This window comes from Gymnogyps californianus, chromosome 5, assembly GCF_018139145.2.
Source record: "Gymnogyps californianus isolate 813 chromosome 5, ASM1813914v2, whole genome shotgun sequence".
Taxonomy (NCBI): Eukaryota; Metazoa; Chordata; class Aves; order Accipitriformes; family Cathartidae; genus Gymnogyps; species Gymnogyps californianus.
Genome location: NC_059475.1, coordinates 2,598,934 through 2,610,650, shown reverse-complemented (window position 1 = coordinate 2,610,650; position 11,717 = coordinate 2,598,934). Strand labels below are relative to the sequence as shown.

At 37.4% G+C, this 11,717-nt stretch overlaps 1 protein-coding gene across 3 annotated transcripts in view; it reads left to right on the top strand.

Moving 5' to 3' along the window:
• The window catches only part of CAPRIN1 (cell cycle associated protein 1), a 38,166-nt gene that overhangs the window by 1,629 nt on the left and 24,820 nt on the right, over positions 1-11,717 (top strand). For all 3 annotated transcript variants that reach the window (XM_050896808.1, XM_050896809.1, XM_050896807.1), the window contains exons 3-4: positions 8,830-8,892; positions 10,805-10,891. In XM_050896808.1, the coding sequence (XP_050752765.1) occupies positions 8,830-8,892; positions 10,805-10,891 (150 nt within the window). The remainder of the gene's footprint in view (positions 1-8,829; positions 8,893-10,804; positions 10,892-11,717) is intronic.

The window sequence follows — 11,717 nt, the reverse complement described above, 5'->3', positions numbered from 1 at the left end:
CCTTGCCCAGCCCCGCTCTCGGCTTGCCGCAGGGAACGGCCCCCGATTTCCCTGCTTTTCCCCCCCACACCCCGCCGTCGCGGGAGCGCTCTCCCTCTCCGCCCCGGAGCGGCGAGCTGCGGGGAGAGACTGCGGCGCGCCGGGCTCCCCTCAGAACCCGTGCACATGGAAGCGGGAGCTAACATGGCGGCGGCGGAGGCAGCCTCAGCCTCTCCGACGGAACTGCATTGTGCGAGCAGGCTGCACAAAGCCGGGGGCCGCCGGCCACCCCACCCAGGGATTTTTTTCATTTCTCGTTTTTCATCGCCCTAAGTTCACCCCTTTGGGAGTCTTAGGTCAGCTGGAAGCGGCCTTCAAGGAGTTATTTTTAGAAATAGCAGCTACTAAATCCGTGGTCCTTGGACGGTTCGAGTTGTGACAGAAGAGAAAAGGGTGTCGTGGTTACTTACGGTTTATGTGGCACCCACTTAGTGCTCGGTGTTGCTAGATTAAATGAGCCTCAGAGGACTCTCCAACCTACAGAGCATGAGGTGTCCATCAGAAAAATACTAACATACATGTAGCCTAAAGACTTGCTTCAAAACACTGTGTTACTAAGCTAAAATTAGGGAATACTGAAAAATAATTTTATGTCTGCGTTGAAGCCCTAAATCTGTTTTTGCTTTTAGAAGTAAATTGGCACAATTACGCTTCTATTAATTTTTTTAAACTAACTCTTTGGATTGTAGTAGTCTAGGCTACTATTGTATATTTGTAGAAGGTGGAAATATTGGCAGTAAATTAGTCTGGACAGGTGAGTTGCAAATGAAACAAGCTGTGCTTTACCTGTAAATATGTGCAAAGTGTAGTTTCCCACTTGAAAAATGGGTGTGGGATTTTCCTGGTTTTTAAAAATGAAATGACAAAAAGCAGCAAGCCAGGAGCTTTTAGATAAGTTTTAGAATCAGGGGATCTTTTCTTGATCCTTGTCTAAATACTGTCGCGTATAGGTAGGACAAGATGTCTGTCTTAAACTTATTAATACATATGAATGTGTGCGCACAGAAGAACACTGGTCCTCAACTTGAGAAAGAATGCAGATCTTTCTGTGCGCCTCGAGTTGTTTCAATACAATAAAATTATTTGAAATGATAGTTGTATTTAACATACACAAAAATCCTCTAAAAATATTTTTCTATGATGTTCAAAATGTATATTTTAAAAACTAAAATTAGCAGGTGAACATTCTCCTGATCTGTTCTGTACTTCGAAGTAATAAAGAGGATAAGCACACTTATTGGTGTGCGGGTCAGCTTTCTAGTAGCGTTTTTCTTTACCTTTTAAAATAAATAATTTATACCTAATTTACATTTGGCTTAGCCATTCCATTCTGTTTGAATGGACTTTTGGTCAGCTTTCATAGTATCTTAAGTTAGAAGGATGTGTGGGAGGCTATTATTCTGGCAGAAGAGAGTGAAAATTGGTGATACTGGTCTCATGAAGGCCCCAGTTTTTTGTTGGGGTTTTTTGTGTGTGTGTGTATCTGTGGCTGCTGTTGCTACTTTTTATAACTATGGTGTCATAGCACGTGAATACAGGGGATGAAGGACCTTTTCTGGAAATGGCTTCTGTTGAAAGATCTTCCATTAAAATTACTTAAAGCATCTCTTTTTGGGGTACTCTGTGCTAGGCAGTGTGGCCTAAAAAAGAAAAGGCAAAGGCTAGGTCTTGAAAAAGAGGAGCTAGGTGTGCTCTCACACAGGTAAATTAAAGTTCAAAGATTTCTGTAAGTCGTAATGGGCTGAAGAAGTTCTGAAACGTACTGAAGTAGGACTCTCATGTAAACACTAGAAAAGTCATGAGATGCTGTTCTTGGTGTATTAAAGCAGAATTACTAATTTGCAGGCCTGAGCCTCTCCCTTGGTGGGGGAATCAACAGTTCTTTAGTTAATCAGCGTTCTTTAATAAAGAGAACGTTGCGTGCTTAGGGTCCTGAAAACAAAGCTTATTGTACACGTGGGCATCAGTATTTTTATTTTATTGATAAGTTTACTTAAGTACACAAATTCATTAATTTTCCTTTATTTTGAATCTTTTTATGAGAATTTTTGTATTTTTTTTTTAACCATCCAGAAAGTAAAATTGTACTGGATACTGCACAGACAGGAGTGGGTGAAAAATCCAGTAAATCTCACTGAAAACTTCTGCTTAGTTGAACATTTAATCCTTTCTTTGTCAGCAGCTGATAATGAAGGCCGGTAGAGATGATTTTGAGAGCTTTGTATTTGAGGACGAATAGAAAATATACTTGACTTAGACACATGCTTTTGAAGGATGAAAAATAATTGCTCTGTAGGAGGTACCATCTTAAGCTTTAAATGGTATGTGCAGCTTTTAGTTGAGGAAAGGTCACTCCTCATGAAGAAATGAGAAATTTTAAAGTAAATTATTTAGTGTCATGTTTCCTTCTAAACTCTGAGGATAAAATGATGTGACCATCAAAATACAGTACACAATTTCAGTCATAATATTTATAACTTAGTTCTATGCTATTTTGAAAGTTTCTGTATACACTAGAAATACTAGTTTGTTAGTTATGCTTTCGTTTTCTTTTCCTAAACGTGACCTCATTATTTGAAAGAATTAATATGGCTTGTGTTAAAAGAGACTAGGATAAATTGAATTGCTGTTCATAAATGTATGTGAAAACATGGCCTGAAAATGTCTGTGTTCTCTTCATCTCTTTACATTTGGAAACGATAGGAATGCTATCCTGTTTTCTTCCTCTGTTCTTAGATGACTAGATACTTATGTGTGCATGGGAGGGGGTATTTTCTCTACAAGACCTTCAGAAACACAACTTGAGTATATGTTGACAAGCTTATTTAATTTAAAAGTTGCATGAACTCCTGTAGGTTTTTGTTAGGTGGCTGAGGTTACAATCCTACTAGCTCTCCAGGTTCCCTAGAAGAAAATACTTCAGTAAGACCTGCATTTTCTTCTTCTCCCTGCCCCTTCTGCTTTTTGTTTTTTAGAGGGAAAAACCTTTTCAAATTAAGCCAATTGAATGCAGATCAGACTCATGTCTTGATACAGTGATGAATGAAAAAAAGTTATTTCTGCTTTCAACTTGTGTAATACAGCATGAGCTATGTAAAAACAGTTTTTGAAACCAAATGTTCTGTCAGAGGGACAAAATACCTCATTTGCTAACACATGGTTTAAGGTATGGGCAGGTGATCACAAAGATTATTCTTGGGCCACTGTAAATATAAAGTAAGCATGTTAGCTTGAACTGCTTGACATGACTTGAGCTTGGTGTGTACAGTTAAAAAGATGGCACGTTTTAGCTGTAGCTGGTAAGATGCTGTTACTTTATCAGCCTGCCTCTGAATTTCTGAATAAGTGTAATCCTGACTGGGTTGAAAAATGAATACTTAAAAAGTGCCTCTGTCATTATCACACAAGACAGATATTTCAAGTTGATCTCACTTGCTTCAATAAAATGTTGGATTTCCCATAGGAAACAGTTATGAACCTATAGTAAAAGCTGAGATCAGTTTTCTATTGTTGTAGGTGCAGCTAATGATAGCAGGGAAGTGCCGTGCTTCAAGTTGCCCGTCAGTAGCATCACCCTTAAGTGCTTTTGCACCATTATTTGGGTCACTTGGATGTTCAAGGCTTGTGGGTGTCTCCAGAAGCTCTTCTTGTGAAGCTTGATTTCAAATTTGTCTTTGGAGATTAAACGTGATTTTGAAACCAAGAAATCGTAAAATTTGTTTGAAACTGTGTATTGAAAGCCCAAATCTTTCTTTGAAACCTCTCTTGATAGCAGTTTTGGATAACCAAGCTTCATCTCAAAAACCAAGCAGGTTTTTCTGTGAAATTATGTGGCGTTTAGTACTTTCTGGTTGCAGCTTGCTCTGTTTTGTTTTTAACTGTTTTATGTAGCATAGGGATTATTTCTCATAGCAAGTTCTGTTAACTAGATACATGATGAGTCCTACAAGCTGTGAAAGATCTTCTAGTTACCTAAGTTTTTCAGGTGCTGCTTTGATGTTTTGTTGATGCTTTTCCTTTTCTTTCAGAAGAAAAACATAGACAGAATGTGTTGGGAGAGCCCAGTTTGTGTTCTAGAATCCAATTTGTGTTCTAGAATTCAGTGGCTGTTGTAAAAGTGACTCATTTTGAACATAAATGATATGTAGAACAAAATCTAGGTCTCTTGCAGTGTAGTCAACTTAACTATAGATGCATAGTGTTTCTATAGGAAATACTATATGGTGATTTAGAAAGAGAACATATATATGTGGCCACCAAAACTTTAAGGAGTTTCAGTCATTTGTGGCTTAACTTGGTTCTGGTTACTGAAGAAGCAATTTTTTTTTCTCTGTAGTCAACTCATTGGAGTTTGAAAGGTTTACATTTTGAAGATTGCACATATCCATTGGTTCTCCATTTCTTTAGGAAGGAGCGGGTCCCACTTCTAGCCATTCTTGTATCTGTATCGCTATACGTGTTTAGTTGGATCAGGCTGCTGACCCAGCTGTCAGTCTGGCCATGTGGCTGTCCTTGTTGGCGTGTGGGAAGGGTCAAGAACATGTGGTGAGCAGGAGAATACCCCTTTTGTGATCAGTGTCCTCTGGGGTAAGCTGATTGTGAGACTGCAGTCTCAGAATTGGTGTGTCTGTCAATCGCTTAAAAACTAATACAGCTTGGAGATATTTTTTTCCTAAACTGTCAAACTTACCAGACTTTGGGGAAAAACACAAGAATATTTACAACTGTTATTTCAAACATAAATTCAGTTTAAACAGAAGACCTGTAAGTGTTTTGTGTTCCGGAGTATTGATGTTAATATGTCATTACATCTTCTTGGTTATAACTCGGACTGAAACAGTTTCTTGGGACTTGTTAGGTGTGTATCTGTAACAGGAAGTGTACCCAGACAGTGAATGTGACAACTATGAGGGTTTTTGAGAGGTTCTGAACTTCCATGTTTCATTAAACTGATACAGTTTAAGTGTTTTACCTTTTTGATTTTTTTTTTTTCCTGAGGAAATGGGAAGACTGATTTTTTTTTTTTTTTTTTTTTTTTTAAAGTAATTTCTGGGCAGTCTTTTGAGAAGTTACTGATGAATGAGTGTGGAGATGATGGTGGAGGGCAGATAAATTACAGTGCACAAATGTAAAACAGGTTAATAAACTTCTGTTTCGTAGTTTGGCTTTTGCTTCAGTGCGAAATGTATTAGGTAGCTATTTTAAATTTTGGATTATCTTAATTGCTTAATACTGTTAAAAAAATACATGCAGTTTTTGACATGTCTTAGAAAACAGACTTGCAATAGTCCCCTCCATCTTTTCTTTGCTTGTAGCAAAGTGTGCATTACAAAATGTTTACTTCAGCTGGTTGAAGAGGTTACCTTCTCCCCTTCCACCTTGCAGCTTGTCATATACACTTGTGCTGCTGTAACTGGTATAAACCATACCATTGAAATTATCTGGTTAAATATAGTGCCTCCCTCCTGCTCCTGGCCCCCTTTTTTAAGGCTTATTTTTAATCAGATCATTCCAGTGATCCAGTTTATAGCATAGCACTGTAAATGACTGTAACAGCACAGCTGAGTTGTCAGGCATTTTTAAAACCAGTATTGTTTTTGAAGCTAATGTCATGTAACTGCATTTTTTTTTTTCACTTTAGGATGACATTTTTGAGGCAATTCAAAGGAGATAACGAGAACTTTAGTGTGAGGGGAAGGTATCCGTTACCATAATAAAGTAACTTAATTTTGGATTCCTATTAAAATAAAATCTAGGGCATACTTAAGCAGTGAACACTAGCACCTTCCCCCTGCCTCCCCCCACCCCGTTAGTCTACATGTATTGCTTTTCTCCTAGGGAACTCCAGAATACTTGAGGTATCTCAGTGGAAAAAGAGCTGAAGCACAGTGGCTTGCTGTCTGCAGAACTGGGGTCTGCTGACTCATGAGCTGTTTAATGGACAATTTATGTGCTCACCTTGCCACTTGATTTTTTTTTTTTTTTTTTTTTTCCCCTGCTGGTTTAGCTTTTGTGCTTCAAGATCTATATCCATGATGAGTGAGGATGAAGTTGTGTAAGGCGGGGGGGTGAAATGAAGAAAATCCTTACTTCTTGCAGATACTGCAGTAGGTTGCTAAGCAGGAATTTTACTGCAGTTCTTTTACAGCACTAATGCTGCTCTTAGATTGCTGTTAGTTGACAGTGAAGATTAAAAAGAAAGCATTTTGCTTCCTTAGTATCTTTGGGTAATGCAGCATTTGGATCTTAGTGGGATGATAGAAAAATGCTTACTTGGCGTTTGAAATCTTTGTGATAACATATAAGTAAATACACATTTGGTTGTCCTCTGCATTGCAGCTAGAAGGGCTTTCCTTCTTTTGCTTTTACCTTTCTGATACAAATGTTTTTGAGGAACAAAACGTGAAGAGAAGTAACTTTTCTTCTATTCCTAAAGGTTAGAAATAGACATATTAGCCTTTTTTTTTTAGTTGATAAACTACTGCATAAAAATGAGCAGTGTTTACATAGACAATATAAGAATATTTGACCAGTTAAGAAAAACTTATGCACTGTTTGAATATGTTACTGCAATGTGCTTAATCTGAAGATACCAACCTTGCTGAAGGAAGGCTGCATGGAAAAAGTATGCAGAAACAATTGTAGTTATTTAGGGTATTTTTGTCTCTTCCCTCCCTTATGCCCTTAGCCATCAAAATGGATTATATGAGTGTTTTGCAGTGTAATTTTGCAATATATGTTTTCTTCAACAAAGTTGACCTCTAGGTAGTGTTCTCCTAGAATTTGATGTTCTATCCTGTTTGTTTTACTGTTGTTGTTGTTGATGGGTTTGTGTTGGAAACTGGATCACAGAAATTGTTGGGGGGGTTTTAATGCGTATTTGTAGACACTGTTTAAACTGGCTCATATTAGCAGTCTATTTACTGTGCAGCCTCACAAACAATTGCATCAGTGTGACCCAGGGAATTGTAACCTGCAGCATGGGAGTAAGCGACTTGAGCAAGTAGTAGCTTTTCAAAAATTCTTTGTCTGCAAAGCCAGTTTGTTGTAGGTTTTAAGCTAGCGTAAGCAGCGGAGGCATCGGTTAACCTGGCTGGCTTTGCACTGGGGCATTGCAATGTTTGAGCTCTTTAGTCTCCCTTTTGACTTCACAGCTCAGCTACGATCTCTTAAGTCATGAAAACTACTTCTGTGATTGTCCAACCATGTCATCATCTATTCTAAAATTAGTATGTAGAAGAGTAAAATGACGTTATTTCCTGTTGTGGTAGATATCCAATATGCCAAATGCTCTTCAGGGCTATTTTTCTGATACATTACAAACTTTGGCTGCTGTGTTCTACAACTATTACCCTGCTAGTGTGTGTCCCCAGCATGAAATGCCCAGTAATGTATTTTTGGAGCTCTGGAAGTTCTTCTTTGACTTTGCCTAGGCCATTACTGGCTCTGATACACGGAAAGATGAAGTAGTTAAGTGTTTCATCTAACCTGTAGGATTTCCAAAGAAATAAACTGTTGGTGCTAGGTGACATCAACAGGACCACCCATAAGGGTGGTTATGTGTTTCAGTAAGTGATCCTGGGCATCAAATACTTTGTAAGAGGAGCTTTCCTGTTAAAGTGTTTTACAGACTGATCTTTCCAAAAGGTCTGAGATTGAGCATAGAAGTTGAATTAGCTAGAAAAAATATCAGTAAAATATTTTAACTGAAATGTCCTGAAACAAAAATAGTAAAAAACAAAGACCACCACCACCAAAAAACCCTGTCGCTCAGTGGCAAATACAAACTCTGAAACAGTGGTTGCATCAGAGTTTTAATTCTTTTACATTCAAAATGAAGTGTTTCTGTTTGCTTACCTTCTCGTGGTGGTGTTATGCTAGATTGGGAAGATAATTGTTAAGGATTCATTTTAATAGCTTTCTTTTAATAAGATCAAGGCAAATTTCATAAAACATACAATCATATGTGATAATAGAGAAATGGTGAAAACTTAGAGCTTAATCATTAGGTATGTTATTCTTACAGACTTCACTTCCTTTCTAAGAACCTTTCTACTTAGCCCGTAGAATCTTTGTCACTTGGGCACGCATAAGTTTTACCTGCTTTTGGCTAATGTCAGTGTTTTGCATGGTTTTGTATTTAAGCAGGTTAGGGAACTGATCCTGCTGAAAATTAACCTAATGATTCCTTTTTCAGTTTCTCCTCATGAAAAAGAAGTCTTAATGCTCTTGAACAAAAATATTTTAGAGCTATTAATATGAATTGTGTTGGTGGGAATTCTTGCACAAAGGATTAGAAACTGTTTTAAATTCTTTAAAACTATCTTAACTGATGCAACTACAAAGAATTACAGTTCTGAATCTTAATAGCATTGACAGTGGGTTTTGCAGTCATGTTTTTGGTATTGTAGTGATACAGTGGTAATAAGCTCTGACTCAGAACTGAGTTCAGCTCTGTTGTTTGGACTGAAGGAAACATGCATTGAGAGTGCTTTCCCCATTAGGAGGAATGTGTATTTCCTCGGAAATTAAGACTGGTCGTGAAGACGTATTGCGATAGCTAGAAAAACAAGGTTAAAATATTTGTCTCTTAGGGAAGTATTTACATTTTTTTTAACCCAGAAGACTATTTTTCTTGGGTACTATTTCTACATGACAGGTGCATGCTTGTGTAATGTTTTACAGTCTGTGTTTACTGTAGTATTACAGTACCTAATTTTGTTAGCACAAGTAGAAAAAAGCAGTAACCTGATTTTGGCTCTTCATAATAGCATTTTTCTTTCTTTTCAGAGCAAACTTGATGATTACCAGGAACGAATGAACAAGGGAGAACGTCTGAATCAAGATCAACTGGTAAAAAGAAAAAAAACCCAACCTAACCAGATCTCTGTTAAATTGTTTTGTGATCTAGGTGGGGAAGGGAGGGATGAATTTCACTTCCCTTTCCCCTTGTTAAAAACTAGATTTTTCTGAGCTCAGTTTTTTTATTGCCTAGAACATCTCAATTTTTCTGTTAGTCAAAAACTGAAACAATAGGTAGAGGAACATGTTGTAATGCTTTATGCATGTTGAGGTTAGGTTATAAATATGCTGTGGTGAAAATTGGCATGCTTTATAACCTAGGACTGTTGAAAGAACTAAATAATACCTTTGAGGTTCTCTGGACATCATCCTTTTCTTCACAGAAAATGTGCCCAGGGAGAACTTAGGAGCTTAGTCACTTGGTGGTAGCTTATAAATATTGTGCGGTATAGTTAGAGATGTAGCTTAGACCAAGGGCTCTAAAAATAAGCCACGTCCATGTGTATATCACAGCTATCAGTGCAGCAGATGAGATGCTCTAGATAAGCTGGACTTAGTGGATGTATGCTGCTTCTCTCCTTGTTGGGGCTGGTTCTTAAAGTAGGTTATTGTAGAGCTTGACTCAACAGCAGTTTTCCAGTTGTAAATACAAAGCAAGTACCAAATTAAATTCAGTTGTATGATGCAAACATGCATATTGATACTTAAAGAGATTACCAGATGCTCAGTAATCAACAATGTTTTGTTGATGATTTTTAACATTGAAAAAAGTGAAGAGAAAAAAAATGTACCCTGCAACTATTGCAGCTGTTCACAATTAAAAGAATTAGCTGCTTCCCTCGGTCCGTGTGATCTTTTCATCTGTCTAGGCTTCACTTTGGTTCTTCTGTGCCAACTGAAAACTGAAATATGACTGATCTGTGTGGTTTTATTTTTTAATGGCATATTGTGAAAACAAACCAGGATTGTTTTCAGTTTGATGAGCAGGGAAGATAACTGAAATTTCATGTTGAGGAGGGAAGCTCATGATTGAGTTTTATGAAGACCACAGCCTGACTACCACACTTCATAAAGATAAAATCTTTTCTGGTTGGAGAAATGCTGAAAGTATTTGCTACTTTCACTTACGTCTTCAGCTTCTACAAATCAGCTAAGAATGATGGGTTTTGTAAATCACCTAATGTATATGTGTAATATGTAATCTGTGTAAGTTTCTTAGCTATATTGCAAATGGAAATCCTTAAGGGGGAAAAAAAAGCAAATACAGTTCATGTTCCTTGCATTTCAAAGAAAGTAGGACCTTACCTTTTCTTTGGCTCAATTGTTCTTACTGAGAACATATCCATTATTAATTTTGTCACAGCAGGAGTGTAAATGTCTCAGCTGGTTTTTTTTTTCCCCGATTTGATTCTCTCTAGTTTCTCAGTACTGCAGAGTGGGTTAAGGAGTTTGGATTGCTTTGGTACAAATCAGAATATTAGATTTAAGAAAATAGCAAATAGTAAAGATTTCTGGAGAAGGGAACATTATGCTCTGTATAGCATTTTGATTTTGGTTCTAACTCAAGATAACAATGCATTAATTCTCAAACCTTTATCTCTTGAGTGGTTTTGAGTTGCCAGATTACTCTTCTCCCCCATTCCCCCGGCCTGCCAGTTAGTTTTTGTCAGAAACTGGCTAAAGCCAGACATTAAACTAGTGTGTCGTGCATGTGAGCGTATATATGCGTATGCTTTAGCATATTTATCTGAGAAACCAGAGGCCCTAAAGACATACACAAGCTTTTTCAGTATTTTGGCCAGTGAAAGTCAGAATTTGACTTAACGTTGTTGCAGTCCCATTCAGGGATGCTGTGTCTCACTTAGGAACTAAAAATGTGGGAATTTGTTTGTTGGAAGTATGTATTTTGTTCTGTTTGTGATGATTTACTTTTGTGGGTTTTTTTGTTTGTTTGTTTTTTAAGGATGCAGTGTCAAAATACCAGGAAGTGACAAATAATCTGGAATTTGCTAAAGAACTGCAGAGGAGTTTTATGGCTCTGAGCCAAGATGTAAGTAAAGAGCAAGTGGTGCAATGTGGGGTATCCAAACACTTAGGCTTTAAACCCTCTTTCACTGATACTAGATGCGGTCGTCACCCCTATTTAGAAATGCTCATGATTCGTTGTATGTTTGGCTGTTTTCTTTTACTCTGTGTACTAGTTTGTGTCAGGTTTTCTGAAGACTGTTCCTAAAAGATTTTTCTGATGGACTACATAAATGTAAGGGAACAAAAATAATGTGGAATTTTCTGACAAAGTGTAACTGTTGAAAACAGTGTGATCACAAAACAGGCCTGTCATGCAACATTATAGACAGCCACTTACTGCCAATAGTAACATTTTTTTAAAAGAAATTGATTTCGCAGGCCTGCTTCTTTCTTCGGCAAGTGGCTGAGGGTTTTCATTTCTTTATATTACCGTAGGGTATGAAGTCTCAGCAACTGAAAGCATTGCAGTTCCTTTTTCAAGATTCTTGCTGTCTTGTTAATTGCAAATACAGTCTGAAACTACAGTATGAGGCAAGATTAATGTTATTTTCATAAGGGATAAGTTAACTGAATACTAGTAAAACAGGTAATCTTTTGGGTTGGTGTTCTATCAGGGATGTAAAATAACAGTGTAATCAAGAATAAGTTCTGAAACTCTAATAGACAATTCCAGTTATATGAAAAGCTTTGCTTTATTTTTTTGTGCCAAGAGCTGCAAACAAAAAGACACACTTTAGACCTCTGCAGTATCATTGCAAGGAAGAATTAATTCTGGGGCAAGCTGAAAGTGTAACCCATTCTACAGGACTGGAAGATTCTAAATGCAGTAATAGAGTTAATGAGTTACA